The 22,169-nt window shown below is 43.7% G+C and overlaps 1 protein-coding gene across 1 annotated transcript in view; it reads left to right on the top strand.

Annotated features, from left to right (window-relative positions):
* Nucleotides 1-22,169, top strand: part of LOC126481079 (atrial natriuretic peptide receptor 1-like) — a 1,220,509-nt gene that overhangs the window by 1,169,535 nt on the left and 28,805 nt on the right. The window contains exons 16-17 of the mRNA XM_050104566.1: nucleotides 15,669-15,792; nucleotides 16,974-17,042. Of these exons, the coding sequence (XP_049960523.1) occupies nucleotides 15,669-15,792; nucleotides 16,974-17,042 (193 nt within the window). The remainder of the gene's footprint in view (nucleotides 1-15,668; nucleotides 15,793-16,973; nucleotides 17,043-22,169) is intronic.

Consider the following 22,169-nt stretch of genomic DNA (forward strand, 5'->3'; position numbering starts at 1 on the left):
TGACGTATCATCGAGTTATATCCCCGCGGGAGCATATGGTATACGTTTTCCGATCTCACTAAAAGAAATAACCGCTTAGTGAGAACTGGAGTCACTGCTATAGACGGAAAAAGAAGACCGGATGCCGACAGAGTGCTATGGATCCGCAACGCAGCGGACTGGGGTAGAGCAGAACGTCATTTGGAGCGATATTGCCGCTGTCCTGCCGTCCCGGGGGAACTAAATTTCCAGTCGCGCCCGCTATTGGCGGAGCGATTGGCGGGCAATACGCGACGTGGGCAATTACACTGGCCTGTAAATCATGGCTCTCGTTCTAAGGGCCTGAGCGAGCGCCGTCCGGCCAATACGCGGCGCCACGTCCCACTCATCTGTCTCCACACGCGGCCCCGTCTGTGGTGAATCCCACTTGTTCGGACGACCCCCTTTCCAGGGCACTTCAGATATTCCCTACTGGTGTCACACAAACAGGAGGTTTATTATGTGTAAATTAGGTATTAAGTACCTGCTTCACTGTTTTAACAGTATCAAGGGTCACCTTGACCTCTGGAGGACGACCGTTCAAATCCGCGTCCGGCCACCCTGACTTAGGATTTCCGTGATTTCCCTAAATCGCTTCAGGCAAATACTGGGATGGTTCCTTTGAAAGGGTACGGCCGACTTCCTTTCCCATCCTTCCCTAATCTAATGGGCCGCGCGGGATTAGCCGGGTGGTCTGAGGCGGGCGTTGCAGTGATGGACTGTGCGGCTGGTCCCGGCGGAGGTTCGAGTCCTCCCTCGGGCATGGGTGTGTGTGTTTGTCCTTAGGATAATTTAGATTAAGTAGTGTGTAAGCTTAGGGACTGATGACCTTAGCAATTAAGTCCCATAAGATTTCACACACATTTGAACATTTTCCTCCTAATCTAATGGGACCGATGACCTCGCAGTTTGGGCATCTCCCCAAAGCCATCCAACCAACCATTCAACCTGACCTTATCTTACTGTTTATGATTACAAAGTTTTAATGAAACCCTAGAAAAAATTCGAACTGTCACCATGACTCTTGATATAAGTCCTTCTGTACGTACGAGAGCTATACTGAATGCAATGAGCAACAGTTTTTGAAATGGTCAGTCTTTATCTTTTAGACAAACCAAGTACACGATGTTAACACATGCTATTCCAAAGGTAAGGGGGCGGGGTACTTTATGCCAGTCTTTTGAAAATATTGTAATCTGGTCTAACGATTTATACTTTAAAGTTACGGAAAAAAATATTTTTTGTGTTTAATCATATCGTATACGAGATCCTGTAATTGTTTTGAATTTTTCCGTAAATCGAAACCGAATATAACTTTTCGCCATGGACGTCATAGTCATACATTCAAGTTCGCGATCCATCTGACACATAAATGTATCTTTAAAAAGTATGCTGTGAATTAAACTCAGTGACAATTAAAAATTGGCTCTGAGCACTATGGGACTTAAAATCTACGGTCATCAGTCCCCTGGAACTTAGAACTACTTAAACCTAACTAACCTAAGGACATCACACAACACCCAGTCATCACGAGGCAGGGAAAATCCCTGACCCCGCCGGGAATCGAACCCGGGAACCCAGCGACAATTAAAGAAATTTGCATTTGAAATGTTTTTATGGTGGTCATAATGCACCCTCCCTTTATGTGTACACATTACGGAAAGTGTGTTGGTACTGCTAAGATGGTGCTAAAATATTTTGAGTTTCAGGGCCTCCTTATACATCAGTACTTATTTAAAAAATATTTTGTTCATAAAGCTTAACAACAATTGACGAAACTTATTTTTTTCTCTTTTTTTCTGTGGTGGGCACAAAGTACCCCACCGCCCCCTCTCGGTAGTGCGCGTCACGGAAAATATGTTGGTACTGCTAAGGTTACTCAACATATCTACATCTGATAAGGTTGAAAAGTCAGCCAACCAGCTACCACAAATATTTGTTAGTCCTTAACCTAGGCTTCAATATTTCTAAAAATATCTTCTTCAGAAGGAGTGGGCCTTGTTACACCACATGATAGTGCATTAGATTAGATGAAGCCGAGCTGCTCTTGTCATATGTAAAACTGATAAAACAAGAATCATCCCAAGCCATGGCTTTAGACAGCAGCCATATTACATTTAGGGTACTTCAGAATTAATGCTCACTAGTAAATTCACACAGGTAGAGGCTCTTGTCAACGTAAAATTGTTCCAGGAGTCACAGGAGAAAACATTTGCATAAGTTACGTGTACATCATTCCAGAGACAAAGGCCGAGATGTATGTCGACAAGACAGGGCATTTACAAGTGAGCATTCGTTCTGAAGTAAGATGACTGTAATCTGGTTGCTACCTAAAGCAATGGCTTGGGATAATTCTTGTCAATTTCAAACATGACAAAAGCCACTGGGCTTCATCTAATCTAATGTACAGTCATGTGATGTAAGAAGGCCCATTCCTACTGAAGAAGATATTTTTAGAAATATCGAAACCTATGTCAATTGCTAATAAACCTTTGCTTACAGTTGGCTGATTTTTCAACCTCTTCAGATTTACACAGTTTCTGTCCCGCAGGCATGTTTAAGATTTTTTTATGTACCTACATCAATGCTCCGCAAGCCACATTATGATGTGTGGTGGAGGGTACTTCTGGTATCAGTACCTTTCCTGCTCCACTCGCGAATGGCGCTTGGGAAGAAATTGGCTCAAATTTCTCAAATTTATGTGGCAGGAAGTAATATGTTCTCTACCTCTTCCCGTAAAGTCTTGTCTCTAAACTTTAAAAGTAAACCTCTCCGTGCCGCACAACGCCTCTCTTGTAGTGTCTGCCGCTCGAGTCTGTTGAGCATCTCGGTAGCGCTCTCGCACTGACCAAACGATTCCGCGACGGAACCCCACGCTCTTCGCTGGATCTCCTCTGTCAGTCCTACTGGAAAGGGTGCCAGATTGATGAACTACACTCAACAATCGGTCGAACAATCGCCATGTAAGCCAGTTCCTTACTGGATGTGTTACGTTCGTTAAGAGTCTTCCTATTAATCTCGGTCTGGCATCTGCTTTTCCTACTTCTTGTTTTGTAAATTCACTCGTCTTAAGGTCGCTCTGTGTATTTAGTCCTAGATGTACGAGGTGCATTCAAGTTCTAAGGCCTCCGATTTTTTTCCAATTAACTACTCACCCGAAATCGATGAAATTGGCGTTACTTCTCGACGTAATCGCCCTGCAGACGTACACATTTTTCACAACGCTGACGCCATGATTCCATGGCAGCGGCGAAGGCTTCTTTAGGATTCTGTTTTGACCACTGGAAAATCGCTGAGGCAATAGCAGCACGGCTGGTGAATGTGCGGCCACGGAGAGTGTCTTTCATTGTTGGAGAAAGCCAAAAGTCACTAGGAGCCAGGTCAGGTGAGTAGGGAGCATCAGGAATCACTTCAAAGTTGTTTTGTTCCTGGTTTGAAAAAATGGCATCCATGTCTCATCCATTGTCACAACCGACGAAAAGAAAGTCCCATTCGTGCTGTCGTTGCGCGTCAACATTGCTTGGCAACATGCCACACGGGCAGCCATGTGGTCGTCCGTCAACATTCGTGGCACCCACCTGGATGACACTTTTCGCATTTTCAGGTCGTCGTGCAGGATTGCGTGCACAGAACCCACAGAAATGACAACTCTGGAGGCGATCTGTTCAACAGTCATTCGGCGATCCACCAAAACAATTCTCTCCACTTTCTCGATCATGTGGTCAGACCGGCTTGTGCGAGCCCGAGGTTGTTTCGTTTTGTTGTCACATGATGTTCTGCCTTCATTAAACTGTGGCACCCATGAACGCACTTTCGACACATCCATAACTCCATCACCACATGTCTCCTTCAACTGTCGATGAATTTCAATTGGTTTCACACCACGCAAATTCACAAAACGAATGATTGCACGCTTTTCAAGTAAGGAAAACGTCGCCATTTTAAGTATTTAAAACAGTTCTCATTCTCGGCGCTGGCGATAAAATTCCGTCTGCCGTACGGTGCTGCCATCTCTGGGAAGTATTGACAATGAACGCGGTCTCATTTTAAAACAATGCGCATGTTTCTATCTCTTTCCAGTCCGGAGAAAAAAAAAATCAGAGGCCGTAGAACTTGAATGCACCTCGTACTACAGTAGACACTGTTTACAGCAATTTGTCATCAATAGTGCAGTCGCACAGTTGTGGATTTCTTTTCCTTGAATGCGTAATATGTTACATTGATTGACATTCAGGGTCAACTGGCGGGGCCTGTTCCCCTCATCAATCATTTGTATGTTATTCTTCAAATGCTTACTGTCTTAAGACATTGCTGCCGTCTTGTAGACGACAGCATCATTTGCGAACGTTCCTAAAGAGCTTCCGACGCTTTCAACTAGATCATTTACACTGAAGAGACAAACAAACTGGTACACCTGCCTAATATCGTGTAGGGCCCCCGCGAGCTCGCTTAACTGCCGCTGCACGACATGGCATGGACTAGACTAATGTCTACAGTAGTGCTGGAAGTAGCAGACACCATTAATCCTGCGGTGCTGCCCGTAAGTCCTTAAGAGTAATACGACGGGGTGGAGATCTCTTGTGAACAGCGCGTTGCAAGCTCAATAACATTCATATCTGGGGAGTTCGGTGGCCAGCTGAAGTGTTTAAACTCATAAGAGTGTTTCTTGACCCCACTCTGTAGCAATTCTGAACGTGTAAGTTGTCGCATATTCCTACTGGAATTACCCAAGTCCGTCGGAATACACACTGGACATGAATGGGTGCAGGTGACCATACAGGATGGTTACGTACGTGTCACCTGTCACAGTAGTACCTAGACTTACGAAGGGTCCCATATCACTCCAACTGCACACACCCCACACCATTACAAAGCCCATAAGCTTTAAGAGTCCCCTCCTGATACGCAGGATCCATGGATTCATGAGGTTGTCTCCATACACGTACACGTCCATCCGCTCGATGCAATTTGAAACGAGACTGGTCCGAGCAGGCAACATGTTCCCAATCATTAACAGTCCAATTTCGGTGTTGACGGGCCCAGTCGAGGCGTAGATTGTTTCATTCGTCGTTGGTCCCGATCTCACAGGATCTTTTTCCGGCCGCAGCGATGTCGGAGATATGATGTTTTACCAGATTCCTGACATTTACGGTACGCTCGTGAAATGGTCGTACGGGAAAGTTCCCACTTCATCGCTACCTCGGAGATGCTGTGTCCCATTGCTCGTGCGCCGAGTATAGCACCACTTTCAAACTCACTTAAATCTTGATTACCTGCCATTGTAGCAGCAGTAACCGATCTAACAACTGCGCCGTACACTTGTTGTCCTATATAGGCTTTGCCGACCGTAGCACCGTATTGTGCCTGTTTACATAGCTCTGTGTTTGAATACGCAATCCTATACCAGTTTCTCTCGCGCTTCATTGTATAGAGGCTGTTACAAAAAGGTACGGCCAAACTTTCAGGAAACATTCCTCACACACAAATAAAGAAAAGGTGTTATGTGGACATGTGTCCGGAAACGTCTAATTTCCATGTTAGAGCTCATTTTAGTTTCGTCAGTATGTACTGTACGTCCTCGATTCACCGCCAGTTGGCCCAATTGAAGGAAGGTAATGTTGACTTCGGTGCTTGTGTTGACATGTGACTCATTGCTCTACAGTACATCAAGCACATCAGTACGCAGCATCAACAGGTTAGTGTTCATCACGAACGTGGTTTTGCAGTCAGTGCAATGTTCAGAAATGCGGAGTTGGCAGATGCCCATTTGATGTATGGATTAGCACGGGGCAATAGCCATGACGCGGTACGTTTGTATCGAGACAGATTTCCAGAACGAAGGTGTCCCGACAGGAAGACGTTCGTAGCAATTGATCGGCGTCTTATGGAGCACGGAACATTCCAGCCTATGACTCGCGACTAGGGAAGGCCTAGAACGACGAGGACACCTGCAATGGACGAGGCAATTCTTCGTCCAGTTGACGATAACCCTAATGTAAGCGTCAGAGAAGTTGCTGCTGTACAAGGTAACGTTACCCACGTCACTGTGTGGAGAGTGCTACGGGAGAACCAATTGTTTCCGTACAATGTACAGCGCGTGCAGGCACTATCAGCATCTGATTGGCCTCCACGGGTACACTTCTGCGAATGGTTCATCCAACAATGTGTCAATCCTCATTCCAGTGCAAATGTTCTCTTTACGGATGAGGCTTCATTCCAACGTGATCAAATTGTAAATTTTCACAATCAACATGTGTGGGGTGACGAGAATCCGCACGCAATTGTGCAATCACGTCATCAACACAGATTTTCTGTGAACGTTTGGGCAGGCATTGTTGGTGGTGTCTTGATTGGCCCCATGTTCTTCCACCTACGCTCAATGGAGCACGTTATCATGATTTCATACGGGATACTCTACCTGTGCTGCTAGAACATGTGCCTTTACAAGTAGGACACGACATGTGGTTCATGCACGATGGAGCTCCTGCACATTTCAGTCGAAGCGTTCGTACGCTTCTCAACAACAGATTCGGTGACCGATGGATTGGTAAAGGCGGACCAATTCCATGGCCTCCACGCTCTCCTGATCTTAACCTTCTTGACTTTCATTTATGGCGGAATTTGAAAGCTCTTGTCTACGCAACCCCGGTACCAAATGTAGAGACTCTTCGTACTCGTATTGTGGACGGCTGTGATACAATACGCCATTCTCCAAGGCTGCATCAGAGCATCAGGGATTCCATGCGACGGAGGGTGGATACATGTATCCTCGCTAACGAACGACATTTTGAACATTTCCTGTAACTAAGTGTTTGAAGTCACGCTGGTACGTTCTATTGCTGTGTGTTTTCATTCCATGATTAATGTGATTTGAAGAGAAGTAATAAAATGAGCTCAAAAACGGCACTGAGCACTATTCGACTTAACTTCAGAGGTCATTAGTCACCTAGAACTTAGAACTAATGAAACCTCACTAACCTAAGGACATCACACACATCCATGCCCGAGGCAGGATTCGAACCTGCGACCGTAGCGATCGCTCGGTTCCAGACTGTAGCGCTTAGAACCGCACGGCCACAAAATGAGCTCTAACATGGAAAGTAAGCGTTTTCGGACACATGTCCACATTACATATTTTCTTTCTTTGTGTGTGAGGAATGTTTCCTGAAAGTTTGGCCGTACCTTTTTGTAACACCCTGTATACAGGGTGTAAACCGTGTAAGGCGCCAAAATTATACAGATGGTACATCTCGGTGTGCTTGAAAAAAAATCTAATGACATTTTCTTGTATCATGTACTTTATTTTTGTATTATTGAAATGTTCGTAGAATAGTTGGTATACGAATTTCTGTTTACGCAGTCAACCGACAGTACACGGCGTACCGAGCTTATTTTCTACAATGACGGGGCGGCCAGGGAAAGGCAACGACCCGACCAGAGGATTGAAATCATTAGACGTGTACAACGACGTGGTGTGACAATCAGGTGGTACCGAAAAAAGAAATGTAAACGGTTTTTGGGTTGTCAAGAATGTGTAATTCGCTTTACGTGAATTGAATACAACCAGTCTGTTTCTCAACAAGTCGATAACGAAAGTCGTAGTAGTAATGACAAGCTAATACCAAACACAATGTATTTCCACTAGTAGAAATTCAATCAATCACCAAGTAGATAGTTGTGGATTAATTACAATCAACTGTTGCACCTTTTTACGGCAATGCCATAACGAATACTAAATTCGCATTATTTTCTTTCTGTACAACAAAATCGTAACGAAAAGAAAACCCATTACTTCGTTTCCTCTTACACCAATACTACAATAAATGTTCGAAATGACCACCATTCGCTTCTACATATTCTTCATTACGGCGAACCCAGTTTCGTCGCACTCGCTCACGCAAATGCACATTGGCCTTTATGGTATTGGCAGCATCTAAAATTTTCTGCGTCAATTCGTCCACATTATTTACTGGCTCAGCATAAACTAGTTCCTTCATATGGGCCCAAAAGTAAAAATCCAGTGGATTATATCAGGGCTGCGTGCTGGCCATCGACGTGGACCCGAACGCCCGATCCATCGTCCTGGAAATCGACGATCCCAAAATCTGTGTACTCTGTGACCAATGTGGGGTGGAGCACCATCGTGGAGGAACCACATGTTATGAGGTATGCCTGACGGAATGTCTTCTAAGAACGTTGGTACCAATGTTTCCTCTAGAAACGTTCGGTAATATTTACCAGTCAAACGTGCAGGTAAAACACAGAGCCCAATAATGTAATTATCGAGCATACCCGCCCACACATTTACGGAAAATCGTCGCTAAAAATGTGGCGCCACTACGTGGCGAGGATTGTGTTCACTCCACGTGTCCATGTTACGGAAATTAGTTATTCCGTCGTGAGTGAAACACGCTTCATCTGTGACGAGTATTTTGTTGACAAAATCATGCTGCGCACTGTGTAACAAAAACCACTCTGAGAATTCACGTCGCGGAGGGAGATCTTGTTCTTCCAATGCTTGTACGCGTTGAATGTGATAAGGGCGCAGACGCTCCTCTTGCAAAGTGCGATGAACGACAGAGTGCGATATACCCACGTGGCGGGCGATGCTTCTAGTACTCTGAGAAGGATCCTCCTGGATGCGGTCCAGAATTCTTCCCTCAGCTTGCAATGTACGGTTTGCGCGTTGTGGGCCTCTGCCTTCTGCGCGGGGCATTAAAGAGCCAGTATCTCTCAATCTAAGGAAATTAAATTCGTACTCGTCAGTTGTATTCTGTCATGATGTAACAAAAACGGAAAGCATATCAGAACAGAAGATACGTTTCGCATACGGACGAAAATTTACGAAGGTGCAGATAACTACTGTACTTTATTAAGATGTAAATGCATAATAATCGCATACAAGCAGGGAATTACCATGACACAAACCTTTGGTGCACAGCAGCAAATGTCTTTCGTGCAGGAAGTCGTCGTTGTGGGAAGCGTTCTCGATAAATTCGTACAGCTGCCCTCGCAACACCTTTTGCCTCGCCACAAATTAAATGCATATCGCTTAGTTCAGCTATAGTAAATCTCCTTTCCATCCCAACAGTTAACAGAGTTGCAATAACATCTGCACAGGTTACTCGCCTGCTGTCGTCGCTCGGTGTATTACAATGACGCAGCCACCCAGGCCGCAGTTGCCTATGTGTTTACGATTTACGCTCACGATATCAATATGCACAGCGGGCAATAACAGGAACCGATTGCTTACGTACGTGCACGGCCAAGTATCTAATTTTCCGAAACCACTATCCTGAGACGAACTGTTTTTTTTTTTTTTTTCTGGGACAACCGTAGGAAATACTCAAACATGTTACTAGCCTTTTTTGCCAAACATTGCAAGATGTGCCATCTGTATAATTTTGGCGCCTTATACCGGTTACACCCTGTATATTGTGAACAGTAATGGTCCTATCTCAGTTCCTTGGGGTACTCCGGAAATTACTCTGTGTCGGTCTTCCACCTAGTCTACATTTCTTTGTGCACATTTATCGCTTCGTTCTCCAAGTTTGAAAGCACTCTTATGATAGATCTCTTTTCCAGCGTCTCGAAGATACTGTTGTGCTTCTTGCCGAATGTCGTCCACAATGTCGCAGTTTTGTCCTCACGTATGCTCCTTAACAGAACCGAAAAGATGGCAATTGGTGTGTGCCAAGTCGAGACTGTTGGGAAGATTTCCTGATCTTCTCTACAGTGAGACGAGCACTGCGAGGGGGCGCGTTATCCTGTTGAAGGGAGATCTTCCCAAGACATTTGTCACGCTATGCTAGGCGGACATACAGAACTGTATGGATATATGGGGCTGCATTCATTGTTTGTCCAGATTCAAGAAAATAAGCCGTGATGGAACCCTGTGCACACAAAAAGAGTGACCGTAACTTTCCCAGCAGATGACCCTGTCCTTACCTCTTCCTTAGAATCCAACTCCAGGCAGGGCCATTCCTTACTCGGGTGTTTTGTTTCAGGCTTGTAATTACAGAAAGAGCATTCGTTACCTGCCACAGTGCCCGTCAAAAAATCATCTCCTTCATTTTGAAACTTCCGAAGGTGTTTCATCCATTTCTTAACACTGCTGTTGCCCATGAAGATGAATATCAGGAGCACATCTTTCCTCTTTTACAAGGAATTCAGACAGCACGTTGTAGAAACGAAACAATGATGTTGGCCATTTTGAAAGTACTGCCTGTGGTTGCTTGAGAGTCAATGTGATTATGGCCGCAAGACGGGAATTAATAGGCTTCGAACACGGAGTAGTGGTTAGAGCTAGACAAATGGGACATTCCATTTCGGAAATCGTTAGGGAATTTGGTATTCCGAGATCCACAGCGTCAAGAGCCGGTTCAGCATACCAAATTTCCGGCATTACTTCTCACCACGGAAACGAAGTTGCCGGCGACCTTCACTTAACGATAGAGAGCAGCGGTGTCTGAGTAGAGCTATCGGTGCTACCAGACAAATTTGCAGCCATTCATGGACTTCATGTCCCAAAATAACAATGAAACTGTTGTGCTCTATGACACCGGGCCAGAATCGTTTGCTGTTGGTCTGCATGAAATAACTGTACATCTACATCTACATCTACATCCATACTCCGCAAGCCACCTGACGGTGTGTGACGGACGGTACCTTGAGTACCTCTATCGGTTCTCCTTCTATTCCTGTCTCGTATTGTTCGTGGAAAGAAGGATTGTCGGTATGCCTCTGTGTGGGCTCTAATCTCTCTGATTTTATCCTCATGGTCTCTTCGCGAGATATACGTAGGAGGGAGCAATATACTGCTTGACTCTTCGGTGAAGGTATGTTCTCGAAACTTTAACAAAAGCCCGTACCGAGCTACTGAGCGTCTCTCCTGCAGAGTCTTCCACTGGAGTTTATCTGTCATCTTCGTAACGCATTCGCGATTACTAAATGATCCTGTAACGAAGCGCGCTGCTCTCCGTTGGATCTTCTCCATCTCTTCTATCAACCCTATCTGGTACGGATCCCACACTGCTGAGCAGTATTCAAGCAGTGGGCGAACAAGCGTACTGTAACCTACTTCCTTTGTTTTCGGATTGCATTTCCTTAGGATTCTTCCAATGAATCTCAGTCTGGCATCTGCTTTACCGACGATCAACTTTATATGATAATTCCATTTTAAATCACTCCTAATGCGTACTCCCAGATAATTTATGGAATTATCTGCTTCCAGTTGCTGACCTGCTATGTTGTAGGTAAATGATAAAGGATCTATCTTTCTATGTATTTGCAGCACATTACACTTGTCTACATTGAGATTCAATTGCCATTCCCTGCACCATGCGTCAATTCGCTGCAGATCCTCCTGCATTTCAGTACAATTTTCCATTGTTACAACCTCTCGATACACCACAGCATCATCTGCAAAAAGCCTCAGTGAACTTCCGATGTCATCCACCAGGTCACTTACGTATATTGTGAACAGCAGCGGTCCCATGACACTCCCCTGCGGCACACCTGAAATCACTCTTACTTCGGAAGACTTCTCTCCATTGAGAATGACATGCTGCGTTCTGTTATCTAGGAACCCCTCTATCCAATCACACAATTGATCTGATAGTCCATATGCTCTTACTTTGTTCATTAAACGACTGTGGGGAACTGTATCGAACGCCTTGCGGAAGTCAAGAAACACGGCAACTACCTGTGAACCCGTGTCTATGGCCCGCTGAGTCTCGTGGATGAATAGCGCTAGCTGGGTTTCACATGACCGTCTTTTTCGAAACCCATGCTGATTCCTACAGAGTGGATTTCTAGTCTCCAGAAAAGTCATTATACTCGAAACCAATGTCGGACTTACGGGGGGGGATATCTGGCTTTAATGAAGTACTGCAGCAGGCGACCGACGTGAATGCCTTTGCTAACAGCACCCCATCGCCTGCAGCGCCTCTCCTTGGCTCGTGATTGTATCGGTTGGACTCTAGACGACTGGAAAACCGTGGCCCGGTCAGATGAGTCTCTATTTTTGTTGGTAAGAGCTATGGCAGGTTTCGAGTGTGGCGCAGACCCCATGAAGCGATGGACCTGATCCGTCAACAACACACTGGGCAAGTTGGGGTTGCTCCGTAATGCAATGGCCTGGGTCCTCTGGTCACACTGAACCGATCATTGACTGGAAATGGTTATGTTCGGTTACATGGATATCATTTGCGGCCATTCATGGACTTCATGTTGCAAAATAACGGTGTGTGCTATGTAACCGGGCCAGAATCGTTCGCGGCTGAAAAAGATTCTGGGCAATCCGAGCGAATGATTTGGCCACCCATCGAACATTTATGGGACGTAATCGAGATGTCACTTCGTGCAGAAAATCCTGCACTGGGAATAGTTTCGCAAGTATGGACGGCTACAGAGGCAGCATGGCTCAATACTTCTTCAGGGGACTTAAGCTACTTGTTGAGTCCATGAGCACGTTGAGGTCCAGCACTACGCCGGGCAAAGGAAGGTCCGACAAGACACTAGGACTACGGTCGCAGGTTCGAATCCTGCCTCGGGCGTGGATGTGTGTGATGTCCTTAGGTTAGTTAGGTTTAAGTAGTTCTAAGTTCTAGGGGACTGATGACCTCAGAAGTTAAGTCCCGTAGTGCTCAGAGCCATTCGAACCAAGACACTAGGGCGTATCCCGTGGCTTTCGGCACCTTCGTGTATTTTTCTTAACGAGTGTTGACTTGATGGAGAATTGGCTGCCGTAGTCTGCATTTTGGCTGTTCAGCAAACATTGGGCCTCAGTAATCACCCGTAAATGCCGGCGACGAAATAGTTTCTTCACTCTGCGCCATTTCAGGGGAGGCGCGAGGCAAATATTGACAGTGTAAACAAGCGACATGTACGAATGTGTCCTGTGCAGAACGAATTGGGTTTACGTTTAGTACGTCACGGTTTCGCTCTAAATGAACATCTTTAGGTGACACCAAAAGTTCAGCAACAGTTTTCGTAACTAATTCTGGCAACTTCGAAGAAATGTATGTGCCGTTCGCATGACTCTCCTGTGCTATGAGAATTACTTGCGAAGACGGTTGATAAAATTTAGGGAAAGCTTCCCCTAATATCGTCACGAAATGGCGGTTGTATGCTCCAGTAATGATTTGCCACTTATGAGCATAATCTGTGTGCACGACACCATGGCAGTCTCAGATAACAGCATCATCGCCCACACACCCACACACACACCCACACACTCACACCCACACTCACACCCTCACCTACACCCACACCCACACCCACACACATACACACAGTGAGAGAGAGAGAGAGAGAGAGAGAGAGAGAGAGAGAGAGAGAGAGGAGAACAGAGCAGACGTATTTACTGATCGTATTTACTATGACATCTGCTCCTATTTGCAGAGACTATTCTCCTGAGTTCATAAATTCAGTTAATCTACATATAACAACCATAAGTTTGAGTTCCGCACACAAGTAGAATCTGATAAAACTGAAACTCTCGGATTAACACAAATCATTCACAGGAATTTCCTGCAAAGTTTTACACCTGCAAATGTTATTCCATCTGCACACCATCAGTCGGTACGTGACAGAAAGTAGAGCCTTTTTATTGTTACCGCAACCAAAAAGTGTAGTTATCCGACGTCTGCATGGCATGACAACTGCTCTCCAGTAACTGAACTGTAGTGAATTTGGTACAACGTCTAATGTCCAGAGTCTTAGCTCTCAAATCAGACTAAAGATACACAATATGAACACCTAAGTAACGAGTACGGCTTACGGGGTGAAGTTTCTAAAGGTAGGACAGGTTTACTGGTGGAAGTGAAAGCTGTGAGGGTGAGTCGTGCTGGGATAGCTCACCCGGTGGAGCACGGAAAAATTTGCTGGGGTAACTCATCAGTTGGAAAGAAAGTACTGACTGCACAAGAGTGGACGGTAAGAGTAATATGGGGTGTTCACTCTCGGACGTCATGTCTACGCCTCTGCATGGAGCTAGGAATTTTAACAGCACCGTCACAACACATATTTTCCCTAATTGCATCCGTCATACGTAACCCAACACAATTTAAGAACAGTGATCTACGAGGTGCATTCAAGTTCTAAGGCCTCCGATTTTTTTTCTAATTAACTACTCACCCGAAATCGATGATACTGGCGTTACTTCTCGACGTAATCGCCCTGCAGACGTACACATTTTTCACAATGATGACGCCATGATTCCATGGCAGCGGCGAAGGCTTCTTTAGTATTCTGTTTTGACCACTGGAAAATCGCTGAGGCAATAGCAGCACGGCTGGTGAATGTGCGGCCACGGAGAGTGTCTTTCGTTGTTGGAAAAAGCCAAAAGTCACTAGGAGCCAGGTCAGGTGAGTAGGAAGCATGAGGAATCACTTAAAAGTTGTTATCACGAAGAAACTGTTGCGTAACGTTAGCTCGATGTGCGGCTGCGTTGTCTTGGTGAAACAGCACACGCGCAGCCCTTCCCGGACGTTTTTGTTGCAGTGCAGGAATGAATTTGTTCTTCAAAACATTTTCGTGGGATGCACCGGTTACCGTAGTGCCCTTTGGAACGCAATGGGTAAGGATTACGCCCTCGCCGTCCCAGAACATGGACAGCATCATTTTTTCAGCAATGGCGGTTACCCGAAATTTTTTTGGTGGCGGTGAATCTCTGTGCTTCCATTGAGCTGACTGGCGCTTTGTTTCTGGATTGAAAAATGGCATCCACGTCTCATCCACTGTCACAACCGGCGAAAAGAAAGTCCCATTCATGCTGTCGTTGCGCGTCAACATTGCTCGGCAACATGCCACACCGGCAGCCATGTGGTCGTCCGGCAGCATTCGTGGCACCCACCTGGATGACACTTTTTGCATTTTCAGGTCGTCATGCAGGATTGTGTGCACAGAACCCACAGAAATGCCAACTCTGGAGGCGATCTGTTCAACAGTCATTCGGCGATCCCCCAAAACAATTCTCTCCACTTTCTCGATCATGTCGTCAGACCGGCTTGTGCGAGCCCGAGGTTGTTTCAGTTTGTTGTCACACGATGTTCTGCCTTCATTAAACTGTCGCACCCACGAACGCACTTTCGACACATCCATAACTCCATCACCACATGTCTCCTTCAACTGTCGATGAATTTCAATTGGTTTCACACCACGCAAATTCAGGAAACGAATGATTGCACACTGTTGAGGTAAGGAAAAGTTTAAAGTATTTAAAACAGTTCTCATTCTCGCCGCTGGCGGTAAAATTCCATCTGCCGTACGGTGCTGCCATCTCTGGGACGTATTGACAATGAATATGTTGTTGTGCGTGCCTTATGAACTCTCCTTAGCTCGACCTATAACACAGTATATCCATGATAAACCATACAGTAATATAGTCACATAATGATGTAGAGCATCAGGTATCGTAAACCTTCTAGAAAGTTGAATGAATATTCCATGAATATGGCTTACAGTGCTGCGTAGAAATATTTATTTACCCTTAAGGACCTGTGTCTCTGCATTGTCCTACGAATGCTGCGTGGAGCATTCTCCAGCTAAGGAAGTACGCAGAAAACGCTTGTTTTCCTGGAACAGTTTTGATGTAGCATTTACTCGCCGATAAGGCATCACTTATATTACGGTCTGTTTCGTTTCAGGTCTGTCGCAAGCCAGCTGATAATGGGTCAGGCTGTGATAGCGGAGACGTACGACAGCGTCACCATCTATTTCAGCGACATCGTCGGCTTCACCGCCCTCTCCGCTGAGAGCACTCCTATGCAGGTAGGTAACTGACTGTCTCAAGTGCCCCAGTTTAAGCGGAACGCTGGCCTACTGTACTTACCTCATCATAACGTATTGTTAGCAAAGCTGTGACACTATTAACCCTGAGTAGGAGGATGGAAATTGATTTGTAGCCGGGTATCTCTCCTGAGACTAACTTCGCCCTGCACTTATAAAGACAACAAAAAGGTATGCAAGGTGTAACGGGTAGCGCAGATGTTTTTAAGAATGATGCCTTGTGTGTGTGGTGTATGTTATCCAGGGACGTAGAAATGACGGAGAGGCTCCGTCCCCGCCGCAGCCGCAGTGGTCCACAACCCCATGACGACTACCGCAGTCCACTTCACCCCTCCACTGCCCCACACCGAACCCAGAGTTATTGTGCGGTTCGGCCCCCGGTGGACCCTTCAGGGAACGTCTCACACCAGACGAATGTAACCCCTATGTTTGCGTGGTAGAGTAATGGTGGTCTACGCGTACGTGGAGAACTTGTTTGCGCAGCAATCGCCGACATAGTGTAACTGAGGCGGAATAAGGGGAACCAGCCCGCATTCGCCGAGGCAGATGGAAAACCGCCTAAAAACCATCCACAGACTGGCTGGTTCACCCGACCTTGACACAATTCCGCCGCGCGGGTTAGTGCCGGGGACCAGGTGCTCCTTCCCGCCCGAAAAGCCGTGCGCTAGACCGCGCGGCCAACAGGGCCGGCCATGATACCTTAATGTGTCCATAATCATTGTTTTTTTTTCTCCGCGTCAGATAATCTTCCCACAAACACATCACATAGTTTATTACTCGATATTTTCTCCTCAGTAGTAACTGCTCCACTATGTGGGCTATGTCTGTTACTATAGACCAACCGTATTGGATGCACACATCCACACTTCAACACCTGACCTACCACCCAGGGCAAAATGAGCATTAACGGCTTGTTCTTGTTACATGCATGCGGATGTACTTCCCACCGCACACGACTTGTAATACCTACAATTATTGATCTACAAATGAAGTAAATACTAATGTAATGTTGTTCAGAACACCGCTTTCACTCACCGACAGAAATAGCTGCGGTTATACCTATTACACCTTGTGTATAAAATATACTGCAGGTTTACTTTAACATAATGTTACGGTATATTATGTTACCAGAGTTGCCCGTTTTACGATACGTCTGCTTTCAGGTTGTGGACTTACTGAACGACCTCTACAGCTGCTTCGATTCCATCGTCGGAAACTTCGATGTCTACAAAGTAAGTAACTCACACTCGCACCACAGAATAATTGGATAAGTACTAAAGGTTCGAGGAAAATTGTACCGGAGTGGAGCACTCTGTTTCCAGTAATAAAACGAAAACACACATCTGGACCTAATTTCATTACCGTGTGAGGAAAGACATTGCTAGGAATGGACTGAAAGCGACAGTTGTTTGTAATTGTCGCATTGTGGTCGTTGTAATATAGGCTATTAGTACGCTCCTTTCATCTACATCTACATATATACTCCGCTAGCCACCAAGCGGTGTCTGGCGGAGGGCACAATTCGCGCCAAAGTCATATTCCCCACCCCCCTCTGTTCCACTCTCGGATCGCGCGAGGAAAAAACCACTGTCTGAACTCCTCAGTACGAGCTCGTATTTCCCTTATCTTTGAATGATAATCATTACGCGATTTGAAAGTTGGTGGTAATAATATATGCTGTACATCCTCGGTGAAGATTGGATTCCGGAATTTACTGAGCAGCCCCTTCTGTTTAGCGCGTCGTCTATCTGCAAGTGTGTCCCACTTCAAACTTTCTATGAGATTTGTAACGCTCTCGCGATGGCTGAATGTACCAGTCACGAATCTTGCTGCTCTTCTTTGGACCTTCTCAATCTCTTGAATCAGACCCAACTGGTAAGGGTCCCATACAGACGAACAATACTCTAAGACTGGACGAACTAACATATTGTAAGCTATTTCCTTTGTTGAAGGACTGCATCGCTTCATGATTCTACCAATAAACCGCAATCTAGAGTTCGTCTTACCCGTTACTTGTGTAATCTGTTAATTCCATTTGAGATCATTTCGAATAGTTACACACAGATCCTTGACGGATGTTACCGCTTCCAAAGACTGATCATTTATTATGTACTCATACATTAATGGGGATTATCGCCTTGTTATACGCAGTAGGTTACACTTACTAATATTGAGAGATAACTGCCAGTCATTACACCACGCATTTATTTTCTGTGAATCGTCATTGATTTGTTCACGACTTTCGTGTGATACTACTTTCCTGTATACTACAGCATCATCGGCAAACAGTCTAAGGCCGCTGTCAATACCATCAACAAGATAGTTTATGTAAATCGTAAAAAGCAGAGGACCTATTACGCTGCCCTGGGACCTTTAGGCACTCATAGTTACAGAATGATGCATTTTGCAAATAATTTTAACCAACATCTACAAACGGTTTCCTATGCTGTTATCTACCTTAGTGACCTATTACGTAAGAAGTGAAATATGCATGACAGTAATATTGTTTCAACTTACGTCACGAAAGACTCTCAGTCAAACCAGAATAAGCCTTATAAGTTATTATCGTCTAAATACGAGCGCCTAATACCATAAAACAATGACTGTACCATATTTTCTTTCGAGAGAAATGGGGCTCATATAACGGGCCTATCCTGCTTCTTTGGGAACTTTTGTTCCGTCTATAATGAGTAGGCCGTTAGCGACATGTTAGAACCATAAGCTTCATCTTTATTTAGCTATAAAATTTTACCAAGCGCATCTTGTCATTTCGCTGTTCCTTTTTATATCCACTTCCCAGTTAACACTGTTTTAACGTCTCTTGGAATTGTATGAACATAATTATTTGTTTGAATGAAACGAAAGATATATGGAATATCATTTACCTGCCGATGATTCTCTCAGACATTCTGACATCTAAGCCCACTCCACTTGTCGAATGTTGCAGATCCTGTTTCACTGCACACTGCCTAACAAATGCAGCCAACTGGTGAATGTACTCGCAAGGTAGAAGGTGTCACTCGGACACCCACCCATTGTTACGAGATGTTTCGAGTTGCTACGAAAATTTGCTTTTGAGTACTTCATAGAACTATTGGCCGAATTTGAAACTTCAGGCTGCTCAAATAATCTACTCATTAACATGTACACTCTTGCGTTAAATGTTGAACTGAATAAGTTAAGTTTTAAAGTAGGAAAATGTGTATACATCTTGACACAGAGTAATCGCGGCGCGAAAATTTCTCGATTTATATTCATCCAGTGTTTGAGAAAGAGAACACCTACCGACTTTCAATTAACTTTGGGCGTAATTTAAAAACAAATCAAAACTTTTTCTCTGTGACAAACCTGACGAAATAATGAAAAAAAACTTATCGTTTACCACATTCTAGATGTTCATGCAGTGTAGCATTGTCACAAGACACACTTTAATTTATTCTTTCTTTATTACCACCTCTATTCGCAACAGATTTTTCAGACTGTATCCACAAATACCACTGAACGAGTGTGCAAAATGATATCATTTTATGGTTCATAGTTCAGAAGATATGACCTCATAAACACTGAGATGAGTGGAAATCCAGCGTTTCTTAAAACGTAAATTACCTTTATTGTATCCATCTAGTGCTTAATCATGAGAGCACTTCGAAAGTTGAAATTATCTTTAAGTGTAATTTAAGTACACAAATGTTTGACACTGTGATTCAATTGCAAGCTAATCAGATGTCTGAAATTGTTGTACATATGAAAGTTCGGTTGTTTGAACAATCGGGTCTTTTGACATGGGTCAGTGGTGTTATTCTAATGTAAACTACAACAGCACTTGAAAATTGGAATGAATTCCTGAAGCAGGTCATGCTACACAAGAAAAGAAGTAACTGGTTAATTGTTTTCTTAATTAAAATCAGCTAGTTACTTACAAATTAAATAGAATTTGACGACTCTTTTATTGATATGGCATGGACCAAGTCAGTTTACAGTATATGTATACATGATTATTGTTAACATTAATCGACACTTTTTCAGTCCAGCTCATACAGCTACACTTAAAAACATCGTATTTTACGTGCTACCAGTTCTTATGTAGAAATTCTTCCAAGCAACAGAAGGATCTGTGCAGGAGAAATGATTTAAGTTAGATTTAAATCTTGATTTACTATCTGTCAGACATTTTATGTGATTGGGCAAATGATCAAATATGCTGTGTTGAAGCATACTGAACACCTTTCTGAGCCACTGACAGCTTTGATAATGGGTACTAAATCTCATTTTTCTCTCTAGTTTTGTTGGTATGGAGGTAAATTTTCTTCTCAAATTATGATGGATTATACATGACGAATTTCACTAGTGAATATATATATTGTGATGTTGAAGTTCAAATGGCCAACTGCTTGAAGACATAGCTTGGTGACGTCCACGGGTGAACAGCAGCTGTTAATTCTTACTGCTCACTTGTGTGCAATGAGCACTTTATTTCCACATGGTGAGTTACCCCAGAAAAATATTTCATGAGACGTTACTGAGTGTAAATATGACCAGCCATTATGTCAGGAGACTAGTTCATTTATTTCCAAGAATAGCAATTATATCAAGAGCTAAGATACCAGAGCATAATAATGAAAAGCTCAGTACTCAGTAACATGCTTCTTCCAGTTCAAGCTTTCATCCATATGTACACCCAAAGTTTGATGAATTCTACAGTGTTTACTGACTCCTGTTCATGTGCTACATCAGTTGTCAATAAAACCCAGTTGTTGTACAGCACGGAATATACTGCGATTTCTTTGTTGTTTTTTTTTTTTCAAAATTTAGGGAGAGTCCCTTCTCCAGGAACCATTTAACAATTCTTTGAAACACATCATTAACAATCCCTTCTGTTGCTTTCACTCTAATGGGATTTATTATAACACTAGTATCATCTCCAAAACGTGCTAATGGTGCTTGCTGATAATTGAATGGAAGGACTTTTACGTATGTGTGGAACTGGTGTGGACCCGAAATTGAACCCTGTGGGTCTCCCTTTGTGCTTTCTCCCCGGTCAGTAAAATTTTATATTCTTGCAATATTGTCTCAATTTTTAAGCACAACTTTATACATTCTGTTTTTTTAGTATGGCTGAAACCAGTTGTATGTAAAGCCGTCAGTTCTATAAAACCTGAATCTTGCTAAGAGTGCAACATGTCGTGCAGAAGTAATCGCCTTCGAAAGGCCGCAGAAAATATTAACTGGCGATGTTTTAATGTTTAATGCTAGTAAGATTTGACGAGTAAATGTCTAAATAGTATTCTCAGAGAGCAACCCTTCTGGATCCCAAACTGTGATGTACTAAGCAAACTGTTCCTTCAAAAATGTGAGACTGTTTTTGAGTACATTACTTTTTGGAACAGCCGGTTCATTAGTTAACAATTTACCATACAATATTGCGAGACTAGTATAAAGAACTACTTGTTCCCTAATATAAAGCACGACTTGTTGAGTGATTTACGTGGGTTTCATCCTCGTACTGCTTGCTTTTCACACCATACTTCTGAAAGTATCCGCAAATAATATTCAGTGCGATATAAAGTGATGAGAATGCATTGGCTAAAGCAGACATTTCGGCTATGTAGCACAGGCTGACCAGATCTCAATTAGAAAAAGCCGGGACACATGTGTTTATCCTTTGTACTTAACTTCATTATTACACTTATGCATGCTTTTTTTGTCAATTGAGATGAAATTTTGAAGTCAATAATAGGCCTATGAAGATACAGCCAATGAAAACACATGTCAAGAACGCGTCTTCACTTTGTGAATTGATAAGGAAAATGTATGTACTTACCCATAAATAAAATTCTTTTCTTCAGAAAGAAAAAACTGATGTGTACTTTTTATTGCAATACCCTGGATATGCTTCCTGCAATATTTAGTCACTTACTAGGTATTTAGGTACAGTTTGTTGACCCCAAAAACTGTGTAATACTACTAACCAGTAATCAGATAAAAATTATACATTCCATATTAAAATTAACTTCCATATGGCTACAGTCCTGTTAAGGGAAATGGTTTAAACTAAGTGACACTCCTTTGTAGCTCCTTTGGATTAGTTTTTTTTTTGTCTCGAGGGCCACAAAGTGGAAGGGGTAGGTAATGCTAATATTATTTTCAATATATGTCTTTAGGCAGAAGACAAATTAAACAAACTGCTACAGGCGTACATATTGTGAAAATATATATTGCTGTGACGTTCTTCTTGTACGAAACTTGTTTTGTACGAATATTTAATTGATTGGGAAATATAATTGCTCTCATTTTGTTTCTCGGCTAAAAATCGGGACAGTTATGTGTCCCTAATGATTTTCTCTGGACACCAGGACGTT

Source organism: Schistocerca serialis, chromosome 5, assembly GCF_023864345.2.
Source record: "Schistocerca serialis cubense isolate TAMUIC-IGC-003099 chromosome 5, iqSchSeri2.2, whole genome shotgun sequence".
Lineage (NCBI taxonomy): Eukaryota > Metazoa > Arthropoda > Insecta > Orthoptera > Acrididae > Schistocerca > Schistocerca serialis.